The sequence below is a fragment of the Manacus vitellinus genome, unplaced genomic scaffold (assembly GCF_001715985.3).
Source record: "Manacus vitellinus isolate BGI_N305 unplaced genomic scaffold, ASM171598v3 scaffold_1_pilon, whole genome shotgun sequence".
Classification (NCBI taxonomy): Eukaryota; Metazoa; Chordata; class Aves; order Passeriformes; family Pipridae; genus Manacus; species Manacus vitellinus.
This window is the reverse complement of record NW_021939396.1, coordinates 51,412,034-51,431,709: the sequence shown is the minus strand read 5'-3', so window position 1 is coordinate 51,431,709 and position 19,676 is coordinate 51,412,034. Positions and strand designations below refer to the sequence as shown.

The following is a 19,676-nucleotide window of genomic DNA, read 5'->3' as shown; positions in this document are numbered from 1 at the left end:
CTTCCTAAGAGAGTGTTAATCCTTATCTCCTAAGTATAAGTTTGAGGGACACAAAGTAGGGGGAAAAATAAATATATCACAAAAACATACAAAAGAGAAAGTGTCTTATGAGACATCCCAGTCATTGCTGCTATTCAAAGCAAGTGGTAACTGGAAGCTCACTTTCTACTGACAGCTACTATTCTAAATTTCTAAGCAGATACTGGCCACTCGGGTCCCTCTCTTCTAATGGATAAATCAAATAACTTATCAAAGGGATTTTCAGATCATCTTTTTCTGGTTTTTGGAAGTTCACCTGCACTGCAGAATCCTCCAGAAATGCATTCAGTTTCTGCCAAAAGGCCAGCCATACACATTTCAAGCAGCATTTAAATCCCAGGCAAGTAATCCACAGACTGCACAGAGACCTTTTTCAAGAGCAAATGATGTGCAAAATGAGAGCAATTTTGTTTTGCTTTATTGAAACCAGAGACATCCCCAAATCAGAGGCATTTAGAACATTTATTATCGTTAATCATTGTAGGTTAAATAAAACACCAAAACTACATTTTAGGGCAAAAAATATTATTAGGTATGATACAATTAATACGTAAAACAAAAGGTAAAGTATTAACAGATTGCAGCATCCCATACATGAAGCGAGTGGGTCCAGCCCAGTCAAAGCCCTTATATAAACAAAACAGAGGAAGGATACTTAGCAGATGATTTTAAACTGACAATTTATCACTGACTCTGGTTTAAATAATTAAGGGTAGGATAGTAAAATGTATCACTGTATTAAGACAGTCTAATTATAGTCAGAATGCTTACACATGTAATCTATCTAGTCATGCTTATTACCATGTGCCGTGAAGGATTAGTGAAGACATGGGATGACAGGTAACTTTTCTAGGTATCGATACAGACCCACGTTACACTGCAGCATTTCAGACAGACATGCTGTACCATGAATAAAAATAGTTTTTTCCTTTTTTTTTTTAATGTCACTTTATTACTTCAGAATCCCAATTCTTGAATAATAATGGCCTTTTTTAGATTTCTCAGTCTGCAAGACAAACTTTTTCTATAATATGCCATTTTCATGCATAAGAATGGCAAGTCAACAATTGTACCTATGTGTACCTATCTTCCTGCTACCTTTGATCCACAACTTTAAGTCCATAAAGGTGAAATGATGATTAACAAAAAAAATGTACTTACAGAATACAATGTGCAGTATATGAGAACCAGACATAGTGAAAAAACACTACATGTCAGCACAACAATATAAAACCGTACTTATATACACACACATATGCGGAGCATATATGAAAACCAGTTCCTTCATAATTCTGTTTTTAAACTAGTTCACGACAAGCTAGAAAAGCAAGTCACCCACAACTGGACAGTCACAGTCTCGAGTCATGGTGCAAACAAGCTCCACCAAATATCCTTGGCACTACAGCCTGTGCCTCGGTCCTGCTGCCAGCTCTCTTGAGAAAATAAATCTTGGACAAACCCAGCACCAGCTGGCTAACCTAGAAAGGCAGCATTGATATTACTACTATTCCTATTATTACAGATGATCAGCTACAGAGTCAGGTGCTCCTGTACAGTAATTTAACTTTTCACCAGCCATTAACTACTAAGAGGAATTCCAGTTGCTGCTGAAACTTTTGACTCTGAGATTGGGAGATTTTTCTATGCCATTCTTCTGGCTGTTTATGAAGGGTAGTGGTACTTTCCAAGCAACATAGGCAACAAAAGGAAGCAGAAATCATTGATTTTACATTTGAAAATCACAATTTTTATAACAAATCCCATTTCAAGAGGTGTGTGAAAGCTGCAGTTTAGCTTTGACAAACAGTAGAGAGGCAACATCATCGTTGAAGGCGAGCCCTCTGTTCAGAGAAAATGAGAGATGCTCTGTGCAGCACAGTGGCCTGTTATTTTTTCACCTGTGACTTCAGACTTCCCTGCTCAAGCTCACAGTAAACCAAATATCAAGAACTTACACAATCAGAATCCTTATTCATTTAAATCTTTTTCTTGACTAAAAGTAGAATAAGGTGATTTAGATTTGACCCACCAAATGCAAAAACATCTTGAGCCTACTTAGCATTCAAATTTTAAAAATCTGCCAGACATTCACTGTTAAAAACTTCCAATTTTAAACTATTTTAACATATAACTAATAAATCTGTTCTGATTCACATTCTGCTCAATGGGGGCTGTGAGAGCTGGCACTTAGGACAACATCCCACGCAGATCAGCATCATTTGCCAGTTCTAGCATAAGTTATACAAGGTACTTGCAGAATTGTCTTACAAAGCTTTCAGACATCTCAATTAGGATTTAGTAAGTTTTGAGATGCCATGTTAAAAAACAATGTTACAATGATTTACAAAAGCTAAAAAATCAGTTATGCATTACTGCTATACGTTGAACTAAAATCTATGACATCTTTAAACACATGGGTTTGATCTCACCTTGTTTTCCTGGGTAAAAGGTCTAGCCTTTTACTGGGTTTTACTTAGGAGGAACCAGATCTCTTGCAGCACTGGGTCATAGAGCCCATAAATTGTATGAATTTGTGACGCTGGTAAGTCTGATATTTCTTTAGCGCTGAAGGCCAGGTTAAGCTCTCCCTCCACAGCCAGGTGAAAGAGTCAGGCACCACTGGAAGACTTGCTTGTACCAGGAAGGGATTAAATGTTCCCTAAAGGAGCCTGTCTCTCTCCCCAACTACCAAAAATGATGATTGCTGAATTTTCACTTAAATAACCCAGGATTATCAGTAAAACAGTTGCTGCAATGAGTCAGAGAGATGGATCATATATCAGCACAGGTGACAACTGAAAGTTTACCCAAAATATCCAAGGGCATATTTTCAAGTATGAGTGCTTTCAAAGGAGGCCAAAATATGGGAGAAATGGATTATATGTGAAAAACAATGCAGTTTAGATTCTTAGATAAAATCCAGAGGGACATTTCCCACCTATAAGTACTCCAAGCCCTCTGGAGACAAAATGTTCCTGCTGATTTTATCTGGCTCTGTTTCAAGCCCTAATAATTAGTGACATTTTATCAAAGCAATCTAACAATCAGCCAATAAGGTCTGCTTTTTATGTATAAACACGGAAACCACGCTCTTAGCCTGCCTGTTCATGATTTATTGTGCCAAGCTGTTTTTCCTTTTTGTTTGCTTTTCGTAAGTTCCCCCCAAAATGTGCAGTGACGATAATTTTCCTCATAAGAGAACAAATTAATGTTGTGGAATGCAGGCTGGGCTCTGGTTTTGAATCTGGCATTTCTTACCTTAATCCCCATTTCCAATGAGATTGATGAAGAAGATAAATTTGGATTTTATCATCTCAGTCACACAAATTCATAAAAGATGGAAGTGAAAAACGCATACAGTTTTACATTATTACCAGTTTATAACCACCTGTAGGATTTTTCTCCTACACTGCATTTTTCAAGTGCATCATGCTTCAAAGATATCACACAGTGGGTCTTCCACACCACAAATGAGAAGACTACTCCACAAATTCACAGAATTACATTTGTAACCAAACATTCAAGTTTGTTTTATTAGATTCCAGCCTCTAACTCCAAATTATATTGTGCTCTCTTAAGCAGTTTTTGTACAGAAATATCATTCTCTGAACTTGAAGGTCTCTTGGAGCGCAGCAGTGAGATCATGCGGAGTTAGGCACTGTGGCATCCTCTTTTAGAAACCAAGGAATAGGCAACTTTGAACAGAGACAACTTTGGTCTGGGGCACAGATTTGGAGAAAACCTGGTAAGTAGTGGAGATTAAGCCTGTATTTACGTTCTTTCTACATTTTCAGTAATTAATGAAGCCTACACCCTGCACAGGGAATCATTCCAGTCATTGCACAGTGGCTGCATTTTCACTTCCTTCTGGAGCACACTCGAAATGTTTGCGGTCCAGCAGCCTCCTTCATGACAACTCCTTCTTTCACATACACAGCACCTCCTGACACAGATTTTGACCTCTAGTCTGTAAAAACTGCATTCACTCATCCTTTGGATCCATTTTTTTTCCTTCAGTTAGCAAATTCAGTCCATTTCTTGCTGATGTTTACTGAAAGTGTGAGATGAAGCTACAGATTTACAAAAACAGTGAAGCAGAGTCCAGCTAAAAAGATGGCAGCGAAGCCACAAAAAAAGCAAATCAGGTTTCAGGTTTTATGGTGGGGTTTTTTTCACCCTATTATTACAGAGAAAACTCTAAAAACATGCCAAGTCCACTTTGCAATGTAAAAGATAAGTTTTTGCAGCAAAACTAAATTTTATATATAAACCAATCTTTTTATTAAAAAAAAAACCCTCAGTCATTGGTTTAAACAGAGAGTCGGGAGTACTCTGACATTGTAATTTTGACAGGATATTAGAGAGGATTTTCCAACTGGGTTTTGCAAAATCCCTTTGAAGTAAAGCCTTCTGCTTCTGGTCCTTGCGTTATTGCTCATGGGAAGTATTGAAATTACTGCTTTCAAGATAAGGAGCCACGTCACTGAGATCACAAAGTCCTTTCTCAGTGAAAAAAAAGGCAAATGGTGCTGTTTTTCAAGTAAATCTAAAAAGATCAAGTTGGGTCAGCAGCACCGCCTACCCGTCTGTGAAGTCTGCTTTCCAAGTTTGATTGCTCCATTGTTACCGTTTTCATGAGGATCTAAGGGTGGAATTTGCCGACCTGAAACACATGAGGAGACAGTGAGTTCAATTTTCCTCATATAGTAACAACACCACATGCAGGTAACAGTTAGAAGAATTTAGCTTGCATAAGAATTACATCTGTGAAACTTCACCAGAAAACAACTATCTCCTGTGTATCTTGGATATTTTTCCTTGCATCCTGCTTATGAAAAAACATTTTCACATTTAAAAACATATATGAAATATGGTTATTGAGAATGCATGAAGTACACCGGAATTATATTATCCCTGTATTTAAAAAAAACCAGTTATCTTACTGAGCACCTTACAACCAAGAAAGAGAAAACTCTCAGCTTTCTCCTAATTCCACTCAAATGTGAATGGCGCAAGTTTAACGAGATCGTGCCTGTCCTAAATCTGCATGGCCTTTAGTCCTTGCACACTAGAGTTTTACAAAGCACTGTAAGTAAATACATGGTGCCTACACTTGAGAGAGAAAAACAAATCTGTTTTTTCCATTGAATCCCTCCCTCCTTTGAATTGTGCCCATGTCCTTCTAATTGACAGCTTTGATTACTTAACACCACCCCCTCCCCTGCAAACTCTCCTGACTTTTTAATCATCTTACAGAGTGATTATTTCAAGTGTTTGAAAGAATTTCAGCCATCACAGGAGAGCTAGACATCTCTCCTGGGGCAGCAGGGCACTGCTCCAACTCCATCCCCGTGAGCTCTTTTAGCACTGTTGCTTGCATCTTTTGTCTAACTGCCTTCCTATTAATGGGCTTAATAATTAGAATTATAAATGGAAAAACAAGATCCTCCCAGGTCTAATCTATCCTTTGTCTCTGGTGTGCACCTGGCTTTTCCATTAAACTCTTGTGTGATCTCTCCATCAGCACCTTGAGATCTTACAGTCATGGTAATGTACTTTCTCATCACTTTGTGGATTTCTTGAAAATTTTTCTCTGAAGCTGAATCTACTTTCTATGAATTACTCCTTGTTTTACTATTACCCATGTTAAATAACAAGAGTTAAAATCTTTAACATTTGTTATATGCCACTTTCAGAGAACACAAAGTTCCTGTGAACAGTTCATCATAACCCAGGCAGATTATACAGTTTAGATTTCCCCATCCTTTGCTTCATTTATTCACAGCTCTCTTACCAAATGTTCAATGAGTTTTGCACCTATGTTGAAGCCTAAGTCCTACAAATTACTTGGGGGAGTGGTTGTGGGTGGGCGAGTTAAAAGCATTCAGGTAAAATCCAATCCCAAAGCAAAATCTCATCTCTAACACTTGTCTTTAAATTACCTTTGGCCAAGACTATCAACATTTCGCCTCTATTATTTAGTCAGTTCTGCACAGGTATGTTATACAAAAAAAGTGTGACTTCTGAAGCAGATATCTTTTTTGTACAACTGAATGTGAAAGGGAAATTCCTCACATTCCTAAGCTGAAGATACAGTATTTGGTCCAAGAGACTGAGAAATGGGTATCTTGAGGGTTGAAGCATGTATAAGCACTGACATTACAATGCTGAACTCTATTCAGGTCACTAAAATATCAACTTTACACTCTGCTTAACATTCTGTTTGGACTTCATGCTTGTAAAGTAAAATAAAAAGCAGAATAGGTGGTTATAGACCCATCTGTTACATGCATTTAGTTCTGTTGGCTTTGTTTGGAGACAGAGAATCCACTAATTCTTAAAACTCTAGAGAATATGAAGAACACAGTATCGGCTTTCCAAGTAGGTACCACTGATGTTGTAGAGACCTGGAGAGAACTTCTGCATTAGATACCTATTACTTCTAAAGTGCTTTCAATGCAGCCCCAGCTAAAATAAAATCCCGTCAATTTAAATCAGAGCAGAATGTAGCTAAAAAGATTAATCTACAGACACGGTTTCCATAATGTGCCATTAAGCAAACACCCTGTAAACATTTGGTTCTTCTAACAGTCACTTTGGAAGCGGAGAGCTTTAACATGCAAAGTAGCCTAACTTTCATCTTACAACTCCTCATTAAACAATGCTGTTATCTCTATTTGCTTTTCATTCAGAGTTTCATATTTCTTATGAGTTTCAAATCTTTTCTACAGTACTCTCGATGTGTATGCCAAGAAGCAGGCAAACTTATCTTTGGAGCAAAAACCTTGCAGGCTTCAAGGTCAGCAAGCAGTTTGTCCAGTTCAGACCAGGACACAATGTATGTTGTTGAGAATCCCCTGGATTTAATTCACTTCTCAAAACAATAAAACCCACACAGATAACAAGTACAAATAATAAAGACAAAAAAACTCTAGACGTATTTGCTGGTTAGTTGTTCTGGCCTTTGAACTTAAGTATTGTTTGTCATGAACTAGCCATGTTTTCTGCTGTTTGGATACCACCACCACCACTCCCTTCAGTTCCTTGAACTCAATGCAAGGAAATAAAAGTTTAAACAGTCTAAACTTTTTTCAAGTTTGAGAATATTTTTTCCAGTAGGTGAGTTTTCTCTCACTTACTATTTCTCTTATTACCAGAATTAATAAACCATCAAGTGAAATCATTTTAGTTTTAGTAACAAAACATCCCCGCCCAAGCGGCTTTTATCATGACAGGAGTAACTATTTTGGAGCACAGAACTCAGTCTAACACCTGAGAACCAGCTCCACAGCAAATGATACAGTGATTTTTCATCAAGCATCAGGGAAAGTGAATAAAAAAAACCAGTCAGAAATTTGTTTGATTTATTGTCTTTCCCTAGGCCTCCCTGACAGCTAGTCTCATGGCAGATGCTATACCAGAGAAAGGCTTAAGCAGCACAGAACACCAAGGATGAGCAGTGAAACGCTGAGCCTGCATCCACACTTCCTGCATCTAAACCAGCTCAATCACTATTGCCAACTAAAAGCACTGTGATCATCTCATCTTGTAATTCAGCTCCTGATAAATATGGCATCAATATTGCTGACACCAACTCAAATATAGCTGGCACTGAGTGAGGATCAACAGAGGTCATAAAGTGAATTAATTTTAGAAAGTATATACTCATTTAAAATTTGCATCTCACTGGCATCCATAGTCTCTTTTCCAGACCAATAAAAAATACCCCCGTATTAGGTACCGTAAATTAGCATTGCTGTAGGTTATTTCTTTTGTGCAGGTCATGTCAGAAAGGAGCAGCAGTGCTCTGACATCCAGCCATGCAATTCTCATGCTGAAGAGATAAAAAGATTAAGGTAATTCCTGCTCTGTAAAGACAGTCAGCTCAAAAGGACCATGAGAGATTCAACTCATAGAATCATAGAATGGTTTGGAGTAGAAGGGACCTTGATCATCTCGTTCCAAATCCCCCTGCCACAGGCAGGGATGTCATTCATTAGATCAAGTTCCTCAGGGTCCCACTCAACCTGGTGTCGAACACTTCAGGGATGGGGCGTCCACACCCTCTTGAGGCAACCTATTCTCATCTGTTGCTTAACTTAAGATGACAAACTAGACCACAAATAGAGTCTTTGCTCTGTTTTGCAGAGCAGGGCACAACTAGCCAGCTTGCCGAAGGTCACCAAGACCACACCTTAGGATTCCAGATGAAATGGTTAATCACATAGAGAATGTGTGTACATTTATCTAATAATTCTGCAACTGAACTGGTGAAATGAGGAACTCAGGGATAAAATATTACTGAGGCAGTATACAAGTCCTACATGTTTTCCCTTGCTGATATTCCTAATAGAGTTGCTGACTGCAATTTAAAAATTTGATTTTGCACTGGTATTATTAAATATATGACTGTATATTTTGGTTTCATTTCACTAAGATTTAGACCATGTTTCACAGATTTTGTGCAACAAAACTGTAACCATGCACCTCCACGTATTCCTGCAGAGGTCTTTGTGACCTCCATTATCTCATTCCAGTAAACACACCACAGTGTGTCAAATAATAAGCATCACAAGAGGCTGCTCAAATGTAGGGTTACAGAAGTTGTCAGTTCTGAAGTGAACTATCCAGGTTAACAGGTGAAAAGCACTAAAGCAATTGCATCTCCTCCTTTCTGGCATGTTTGAGCTGGGCTGAGGCAGTCCAGGATGAAGGTCAGTCTTCTCCAAAGCCTGGTAGAGTTCCAATTCCTGCTACTGAATCTGAGATTTATTAAGAGATTAATCAGCACTGTGGGCGTTGCTGTTCTGAGAGTGCCAAAGGCAAAGAGATTGGGAAATGGGAGGGTGTGACAAGAGATAAACAAAATGTGAAGGGAGAAAAATGAAAACCATAGCAAGGGAAGCAAGAGAGACAACAGGGACTGGGTTCAGCTCAGTGAGCAGAACTTGAAGAAAGGCGCATGGGGATTGCTTTGCTGGAAGCAGCATGCATCATCACAGTAATAAAAGCTGCTCACTTTGTTCCTTTTGGAATGTGATGCTCCACTTAGAAGCTGTGACATTCATTAGCTCAGAAAAAGCAGGCTTGGAGTTGAGCTTTATGGTTTTGTTTGGGTTTTTTAACATGAAACTATTTTTATCCTTTACCTATACAAGCCTGCATGAAAGGAAAGGTTGGAAACAGCCTTAAAGCTGAGCGTAAGGAAATAGAAACCCCACAACTGTTAGCATGCTGTCAAAGGGACAAACACAACAGTGCATTGAACAGATACTTGTATAGTGTGGAAACAGATGTGTTGTGATCAACCTGACCTGGCACCTCCAGATGATGAAGTCAACTCCCAAAGAAGCACAGTCCTGCTATCTTAGACAACAATTCTGCTAATGGTAAAAGGCAGAGTGCTGCACCGTGGCTTTCTGTGCATTTCTCTCCCTCTTCCCGAAAATCATGTACAGCATAATTTTTACAGGGCTGGAGGAAGGAGAGGTTTTTGTTAATGGAGGATATGAAATCCATTTCACTCTGCCCCAGAGCAGCAGCCTGGCATCTATTACAGCTCAGGTGAGCTTTTCTAATGGCTCCCCTGAGAAAAGATCAACATTTTCAAGCAGTATGGCCAGAACCTCCTCCTCAAAGTGTCTGCTGTATCACAGCAGTATGAGCCACCGCAAAGCACTGCTCTCTATAAACCTCATTAATAAAGAACAGCTATCTGTGAAGACACGACAGAATGAAGAAGGCACATCTTATCCAACAGTTTTGGCAGTTTTCTGCACCTGTAGGACTTAAAATAGTCACTCGTCACATCTCCCCAGATCCTTTCACACTTTGAAACCCATTTCACTGCTATTTTAGAAGTTGCCCATGTTCTCACATGGGTCATAAAGTCTGGCCCACTAGTCTGACTCTAGTTTCTTCTTCTCCCCCATATTTATAGTGAAGTAATGTTTTCCCCAGCTGACAGATGACTGCTGTTTACCCTTTACTCATGTTGTAACTTTTCATGCAAGGGAACACATCCTTAAAATAAAATCTATTGCATAACTAAACATAGTTAACTTGAAATTATTTTAATACTCCTAATAGCACATCTAACAGCATCTCCATGCAAGAAAATAAAGCCTTTGTTTGGTTTGTTTCTTTAAGGCAAAAGCATAGATTGCTGACACTGAGGTTCTTGCTAGGGGAAGCAGCAATACAACTACGTTTTGCTCATTTAATGAAAATTTCCAGAAAAAAAACCCCAAAACGTAACAAATATTTTAATCCTGCATGCATCAAAGTAAACAGCAGTAGTCCTAATGACTTTAATTACTGAGAGATCCAACTTTGATTCAAGGTCCTGCTGTAATTAACTGTGGGCTGTTTCAGTTTATTTACTAGTTTATATTGAGGAGCTCTCCTTGCTTGGAGAGAGATCTCGTACCTCATGTTTAACTTCAGGAGTAGTCCAAAGGTCATTAAGTTTTGCTCCATTCACTAAAATTTGAAATTAAGAGGAGGACTAATCCTATAACACAGGGAACATAAACTGCAAAGAATATAATCTAAAATATAAGTTCAGACAATGTTTTTCAATCCTTTTACACTCCCTACGAAAATTCAATTATGAGTTTGGACTACCTTAAAAACTGGTGCATGTGAATTGCTTTGTAACATAAATGTACTTTATTTTCTTAGAATATCTTTCATAGACCTCTTCAAAGGAATTAACAGATACCTACAAATTAGCAGATAACAGGATGAAAACCACCATACTCATCATTCGCAAAGCTTGAAGATCATCCATCTGCAATTCCATTCGTCCAAGTCCATCCAAGTCAGTGCAAACATTGAATGTCTTCTGGAAGGACCCCTCCGCCATTCCAGACAGACACTTCATACCTTCCTCTTTAGATTGTCCAGTAAACAACTGGTTAAACTGTAAACTCTAGAGACTGAGTTTGATTTGTTTTTTTAAATCTCTGAGTATTTCTAGGAAACAAGTATTTGGGTTACATTAAATATTCAATATATGAGCTGCTGGCAAGGCATCAGAAAATCAATAGCTTCGTACATTTATAACTGAGCATTTACCACATGAAAGGCTGAATCCCAAGACAGAAACTGGTCTAATTAGGAAGCCTCATCTAGGAAGAACATTCTTATCTGGATTTTTAAACATCACCCTGTCTCTCCTCCTCGTAGTACTAGCATCAGTAAGACTGAGTGTGCTAACCACTCTTTACACACTCTCCATAAATTGATTCTCATAATCTTGTTCCCCACTTCTTTCTCGACCTCAACAGAAGATGCTGAAATGCTTCAATCTTTCCCCCTTTGGTAGCACACTGATCTCCAACATTTGCTGGAGGGGGCCCTGAGCAACTTGATCTAGTGGAAGGCACCCCTGCCCATGTCAGGGAATTGGAACTAGATGACCTTTAAGGTCCCTTCCAACCCAAACCATCCTATGGTTCTATGATTTGCCAGACTTTACAAAAAAATAACGCATGGATGTAATTTTTTTTGTTGTTGTTTGTTTAGGCAGAATTTTATTTCATATTTCACTTGGCTAGGTATTCTTCAGCAGCTTACTTGTCCCACCACCTGCTCACCTTTGGACCTACTGATGCAGACTAGTATTAGCCTGGGAGGTACAGGCTCAGCTTTGCCATTTACGGAGGATGGCTTTTATGTAATCTGCTCTTTCGTATCTGGGGCACCTTCACACTGAGGTAACAGGCAACACACACAGGCTGAGGAGAAACAGCTGGGCGTGTACTAGATTTGAATAAGGTAACTAAGGCTTATTTGAGCTGCTAAATGAACAGGTGTCTGAAAATTGCAAGGGTGTGATTGCCACTAAATGATAGTACACATGGGGCAGCTTGTTTAGTCTTTGAAAACCAGCCAGGCACAAGCAAAGGTCAGTGGACAAAGGTCAGCCCTACAACCGAGAAGGGGCAATATAGAACAAGGTATGGCCCCCTGCACAGGCACAACTTTATTATACTGTGATTGTATAATACATTACTGGCATTTTTGCTGCTGCTAAAGTATAAACTAACTACAGGGAGCCACTGTGCCTATGATTCTTCTAAGGCTGGGATAAAAAGTTAATAACATTTGATCCTATAGAAACTCAGCTATTAAAAAAGAACTATTGGAATACATGAAAAAAAATACTGTTAAGCCTTTTTTATGTCAAAAACCTCTAAAGAAAGACACTGGGAAAAATTTAGCTCAAGTGGGGAATATACAACTGTATTAAAAATATTCTTCTTTACAGAGACATAAATCAGCCACGTGATATTTCACAATCACAGCAAGGTATCAGTCAGGCACTGCTGAATGCAACCAGGGTAAGTGTAGTGCCATTTGAAATCATATGGGTACAACAGAAACCAGGAGCTGCAGCCCATCACTCAGCTCAGTGCAAACCCTTCAGTGCAGAGAACACTAACTTTGCTGACTTAGGCAAATAAGGCTGAGGAGGCAGATTGAGCATAAGTACACAGACTGCAGAATACCTCTCCTGCCAAATTTGACCCAACCTCAAAAATTCAGAAACTTTTACTGATTCTAGTCATTCACATTTTGTATTTTCTTGATAAGAATTAAGGACAATGAATTTGTATTGAGACTGTGTTATGAAGACATCCCTCTTAGCAGCCAAATCCTCAAATTCTGAGAGAAAACTTATTTTAAAAAATCTTTTAAGCATAATGTAACATAATAATCTTAGAAATTAAGTGATCTGTCTATAATCTCTATCATTTATCCAAGATATTTCTAGTTGTCAGCAAAACATCCCAGTTCCCCTTTTCTTCTTTACACCTTCTTTATATCATTATGATAAGTAAGTTTTTCCCATTATACCATTTCACTCTTTTGATAACAGTATCCCTGGAAAAAAGACAGTTGTTAGACACCTTAGGAAGGAGAAATGTTTGTGTTAAAAAAGCCCTGGGAAATGAAAAGCATAAGTAAGCAGGAGGTAAATTGTTTAGCTAAATTAAAATGAAGTCTACACTTTTTGTTTGTGCTATCAATTTCAAGGAGGATTTAATGAAGAAATTCTCCACACATGTTGGAATAGTCTTCCAAATCTAGGCTGTAAAATAGACAAGACATACAGTCCAACTACAAAGTCCAAGGTAAACAGAAGCTGCTGCCTGCTGCCTCATTGTTCAGAGGCTGGGAAGCTGCACCATGCCCTTCTACAGCAGCACAAAGAGAAGGGCAGGAGCTCTCAGGCAGCATGAAAGCAAAAAACTAAAGCTGCAACGTGACTTCCAGGGCACCACACAAACAAAATTAGTCAACAGAGCAGGAGACATGACCTATGAAGGATTTCATACACTGAAAAAGCAGAAATGCTGCTATGCAACTTTGGCAGAGACAGACTTTTTTGGAAATTGCACCAAGACTGAAGTGGTGTGAAACATCACAAAGTTACTTATAAATATCTGCTGCCCAGTCATAACCATACTAATTAATTCTCCTGCTACTCAAGCATTTTTCACTTGGTTTCCACTGTATTTCCACAAACATACACTACCAATTTTCTCCTTTCTCTCCTCTGAGTGCTCGATAAGGTCACAAGTACATCCACTGAGACCAAATATTTCTATATATAGAAATAATTGCCTGTAGAATTAAGTGCACTTGCCTGGGTATCTAGTTCATACTAAACTTAATTTAGCTGATTTTCCTCATCTATTATATCCATTATTAGGGACAGTGCACACTGCCAGCAATGTGTATCAAAGATGGAAACTAATTATCTAATTACGTGGCAAGAATGAGTTCCTCCGCGAGAACATTCACAACCATCGGACGCAGACAAACAAGTAAACTATCACAAGGAAGAACCAGTTCCTCCAGACAGCCATGTTACACACACCTCTTTTTTAAAAGGAGGAAAAAAAAGGTAATGTATTCTAGGAATACTGGTTCTCATTAACCATGTCGAATACATCCCATGTACGTGAAGCAAACACTTGAACAGGCCATATCTCAGGCAAAGTGTGGTAGATAATATCAGCTGATTATGAATATGTGAAATAAAATAAAGTAATTGCAGGGAAACAAGGCTGAGTTTCTGGACATACTATCTCCTAGGTCTCTGCACCCCAGAACAGGATTCACAGAGAATAGGAGCCACCAGTAATGGAAAAGGGTCAGGTCATGGAGCTCTGAAGAAATCTCAACCCATATAATCTGAGCATGCACAAGGAGCAAGCCAGTGTCACTGTAAGGCTGCTCTTTATCATCCCTATTGTTTTTGAAGGGTTGCGGAGAAAGGTAAATGTAATGTCTGTCTTCAAAAAGCACAATAATAAGCCATGGATCTACAGGCTGCTTAACCTCACTCTACTTCCCGGGAAAACCCTGAGAGCAAAACCCTGAGAAGCTGCTTCTGAGCACAAGGTGAAGATGACCAGGACCAAGTCAGTATGGGCTTAGTAAGGGTTAACCATGTGCAACCAACCTTGTTGCCCTAAATGACAGTATGACTGGATCTGTGATCGAAGGAGAGCACTGGATGTTGTCTACCTTGATTTTAGCAAAGCTTTCAATACTTTTCCCTACAGCATCCTGGTCCAAGTTGGGATGTTATTGTCTAGACAGGACAACTGTTAGCTGTGTGAGAAATTGGCTGGATCATCATACCCAAAAGGTCAGTGGTTAACAGTACTCATCTACCCCCAGGCCAGTTACAAGTAGAGTACTCTGCTTAATACCTTTAATCAGTGGCCTGATGGACGAAAAAACACACACCCACTTCAAGGCTCAGATGATACCCAACTCAGGGGTGTTTCAATATCCTTGAGGGCAGGGCTGCTGTTCAGAGGGTCTTAGGCTGGAGGCAGAGATGGGTCAACAGGAACCTTATGTACTTCAGAAAGGACAAATGCCAAGCCCTGCTTGTAGGAAGGAAGAGCCCCTGTCTATGAGACAGGCTGGGGACTGGCTGTCTGGAAAGCAAATCTGCCAAAAAGAACCTGAGGGCGGCAATCTGCATATGAGGCAGCAGCATGCCCTGTCAGCAAAGACAGCCAGCAGGATCCTCAGCCATACCCACAAGAGCCAAGACAGAACATCAGATATAGTCTAACATCAGCTGGGTCACACTTGTTTTGGGCCCCCCAGAAAAAAAATGTTGACAACCTGGCACAAATTCAGAGGAGGGCCGCAAGACAGTCAGGGCTGGAGCACTTGCCCTGTGAGGAAAGGCTGACAAAACAGGGCCAGTTCAGCCTGGAGATAAAATGGCTTTGGTGGACCACAAAGCTGTTTGTCAGTACCTGTGGGAAAGGCTGCTAAGAAGACTGAATCAGGCTCTTTAGTGAGGTGCATCCAGGACAGGGAGCTATGGTGGCTGTGAATTGAATCAGGATAGGTTCTGGCTTGATACAACAGGGTGGGGATGTCACTGTGAGGACTATTTAAATACTGGACTCAGCTGCCCAAAGAGGTTGTGGAACCTCTGCTCTGGGGTCCAGCCAAACAATGGCCCAAGCACCCTGGTCTGAATTCACTATCAAGTCTGCCTGAACAGGAAGTTGGACTAAAGGTCTTGTGAGGTCCCTTCCAGCCTGAAAAGTCCTTCCCACTTGCAGACAGAGACCAACACCGGAACCCCTAAAAGGCAGACTAAATGAGACATTTTTTCTTCTCCTCATGACAAGTGTTAGTTTCATCATGTTTAAAAGACCTGGAAAGAAATTTACGTTGGGGCTGTTTTTTAAAGGGATTCCACTGCAATAACTACTTTTTACTTATCAATGTCCTCCAGGAGCATTTATGAACATTTAAGTTTTTATCAACATGATTGTAAGATCAACAGAATTGCCTTTACAGCAGGCTTCATCTGAAACAGAAGATGTGACCCAGGTCAGGGTTTATATACAGATTTAGAATGAACAGGTTTATCCTGTATCTATTATGTTTTGCTCTGGTGTATTCAAAGTTTTTCTTAGTTTACCTGTGCATAAACAGCAGCCATACTACCAGCTCAGTGGGATTTATTGATGTCCTTGGGAAAGTAGTTTACTGACCCAAAACAAACTGCTATTTTCAGAAGACCCCTGAATAACCAAAATGAATTAATTAAATAAAGGGAACATTTACTTACTTATTCCTTGAAAAAGTTCTTCAATATTAACAGCATTCTTTGCACTGGTTTCAACAACAATTGCACCTATAGATTCTGCATATTCTTTGGCATCCTTCATAGGAACCTCCCTACCAAAAAAAAAAAAAATTAAGACATTTACGAATAAAAGAAGTCAAATTAAATAAAAAAAATTGGGGGGGACACACCCAATCTCAAACACAGCCTGATCTGAAAAGCATTAATATGCTTTTCTTCTTGGCAAAAGTAATACTATCTTTCTTCATATGGCATTTAGATCATCATATTCAAAATATTAACATTTCAACAGTGATCAATCTGCAGATTTCTGAGACTTGCTGTTGACTTCATGCCTTGAAAGAAAGAAGATAATTTAAATGACAACCCATTTGTTTGTATTTTAAGCTTGACTTCGATAAGAAAAGCGTTAAAATGCTTGAGAAAAGACACACAACTCTGCTGATCCAGGCAGCAACCAGCACTCTCCACATACCAACTGTTCAAACAAGATAGGGTACGAATGTTGTGGATGAAAGCGATAAGAGCATCGCATGTCTTGGTCTTTGCAGCAAGGAAACGAGAGATTCTGAAATAAATATGAAAGCACATCAGCAACAGCGATCTGTGAGTGCCAGTTCACTGGGGAAAGACCACTCTGCCTTGTCACCAAAGTGACATCACCTTAAAATCACTGGTAGAACATCCTCATTTTGTAGCCAATACTTCACATGTCAAAAGCTGGTAAATGTAGTTTACAACATACAATAAACTTCCACTTCAGACAAGCAAGCCCCATGCTGACCTTCTATCTGCCTGAGCCAAGTGGCAAAAATGGATCTGCCTGTGTCTGCTGCTGTCTGTAACCACCTCCATTCCTAATTTCTGAGCAACAGCTGAGAATCTGAGAGACTGAACAAGCTAACAGGCACCCAAGGTACACCCAATTAGGGGAGCACATGTTGAAACACCAGGCTGCCAGCACGATTGTTCAATACATCAAGTGTTGTTTTGTGTGGCTTTATAGATGTCTGTCGCACAGGCAGAATTTACACCAACTCCTTCACCCCACAGCTCTGATATACCAACCCAGACTCCTCAACAATTTCCTCCCAACCTGAGTGCCTTGGACTTTAATAGAAGGTACCTACGTGGGATCACAGCAACACAATTTCATTATCAGCTTATGGAGCTGTATGTTTTAAATAAATCAGATCTGCTGCTCATGGGAAACAGGGAGAGAGCCAGAATAAATGCCGGATTTATGACAAATCTTTTTCAAAAAAGTAGCCTACAATTCCAACATCTGGATTCAGAGCTTGTTTCTATTACTTGCTTCTTTGTATTGTCTTTATATGGCAGAAGACACAGGGAAGGCAGCATTCCCCTTACTAATTCTGAAATGGCACCTTGGCCTTTATTATGAAAGATACTACTATTTGCAGATGGCCCTGGAGATAAGAATAAAGGAACTTAACTACATAACATAATATTCAAACAAAAGTAAAGGGAGAAATTTGAAAGCATAGGGTTATGTAAGGAAGACTGTCAACTTGTGTAATTTGGATAAGAAAGCAAACTTCAGGAGTCAAGGAAACAGTAATGCAGCAGCAAGTGACAATATTCCAAGGAAGCATCGCAAAACTTTGTAGCTTTCTCTGATAACATTTTTAAAGGAAGCTATTCATGTCCACAGCACATGGGCAATAAGCGTCGTGCCATCCAGTGCTGCCGGCATCAAAAAGGCTGCATACATCAAGTGGACTTATCATAATCTGGATGTTAGCACTGTTAAGATGTTACCTTGTCAAAAAGGAAAAGTACAAATGCTGGAACTCTAAGAAAAGCGATGACTACACGCAAGATCGGGTGAAGAGGGAAGAAGGCAACAACCATCACTGGAGTACTGAGCAAGTGTTATTCCAAGGCTACAGTAAAAGTTAGAGGAGTAACTTTTAGAATCATTACAGAATGGTTTGTGTTGGAAGGGACCTTAAAGTTTGAAATTCCCTGCCATGGGCAGGGAGACCTTTCACTAGACCAAGTTGCTCAAGGCCTCATCCAACCTGGTCTTGAACACTTCCAGAAGTGGAGCATCCACTGCTTCTCTGGGCAACCTGTTCCAGTATCTCATCACCCTCATAATAAGAATTCCTTCCTAACATCTAATCCAAACCTACTTTCAGTTTGAAACCATCTCCCCTTGTTCTGTCACTGCATGCCCCTATAAACAGTGTCTCTCCACCTTCTTTGTAGGCTCCCTTCAGGTACTGGAAGACCACAATTAGGTCACGCTGAAGTCTCCTCTTCTCCCAGTTCTCTCAGCCTTGCCTCGTAGGACAGATGCTCCATCTCTTTACTCATTCTTGGTGGCCCTCTTCTGGACTCGCTCCAACAGGTGAATGTCCTTCCTGTGCTGGGGACCCCAGAGCTGGATGCAGCACTCCAGATGGGGTATCACAAGAGCAGAGCAGAGGGGCAGAATCATCTCCCTCGACCTACTGGCCCCGTTGCTTGTGATGCAGCCCAGGACACAATTGGCTTTCTGTTCTGCAAGTGCACACTGCCAGCTCATGTCCAGCCTCTCATCCATCAGCATCCCCAAGGCCTTCTTGGCAAGGCTGCTCTTGAGCTGTTCATCCCCAGCCTGTATTGATACTGGGGGCTGCCCTGACCTGGTAGAAGGTGCAGCACCTTATACTCAGTCTTGTTAAACCTCATGAGCTTCCCATGCGCCCACCTCTTGAGCTTGTCCAGGTCCCTCTGGATGGCATCCCATCCTTCAGGTGTGCCAATACCACCACTCAGCATGGTGTTATCAGCAAATGGCTGAGGGTGCACTTGATTCCTTCATCTATGTCATTAGTGAAGATATTAAATAACACTGGTCCCAATGCAGATCCCTGAGGGACACCACTTGTCACTGGTGTCCATCGGGACTCTGAGCCGTTGACCACTACCCTGTGGACGTGACTGTTTAACCAATTCCCTATCCATCGAACAGTCCACAAGTCGAATCCATCTCTCCAGTTTAGAGAGAAGGATGTTATGGGAGACGGTGTCAAAGCTTTACAGAAGTCCAGATAAATGACATCTGTAGCCCCTCCCATGTCCACTGATGTCATCACTCCATCATGGAGGGCCACTAGGCTGGTCAGGCAGAACTTTCCCCTGGTGAAGCTGTGCTGGTTGTCCTGAGTCACCTTCTTGTCCTCCATGTACTTTAACACAGCTTCTAGGAGAATATGTTCCATGATCTTCCCAGGCACAGAGCTGAGGCTGACAGGTCAGTAGTTCCCAGGGTCCTCCTTTCTAGCCTTTTTTTAAAATGGGTACAATGCTTCCCCTTTTCCAGTCACCTAGGACTTCATGACTTTTCAAATATCATGGAGTATGGCTTGGCAAATACATAGCCAATTCCTTCAGGACTCTGGGATGCATCTCATTGGGTCCCATAGACTTACGTAAGTTCAGGTTCCTCAGGTGGACATGAACCTGATCTTTCCTTACAGTG

General features: G+C 40.3%; 1 protein-coding gene across 1 annotated transcript in view; it reads right to left on the bottom strand.

Moving 5' to 3' along the window:
* Nucleotides 1–482: 482 nt before the first annotated feature.
* The window catches only part of RAB31 (RAB31, member RAS oncogene family), a 62,250-nt gene continuing 43,056 nt past the window's right edge, over nucleotides 483–19,676 (bottom strand). The window contains exons 6-7 of the mRNA XM_025895947.2: nucleotides 16,166–16,275; nucleotides 483–4,702 (exon numbers count right to left, since the gene is read on the bottom strand). Coding sequence (XP_025751732.2) covers nucleotides 4,605–4,702; nucleotides 16,166–16,275 — 208 coding nt within the window. The 3' untranslated portion in view covers nucleotides 483–4,604. The remainder of the gene's footprint in view (nucleotides 4,703–16,165; nucleotides 16,276–19,676) is intronic.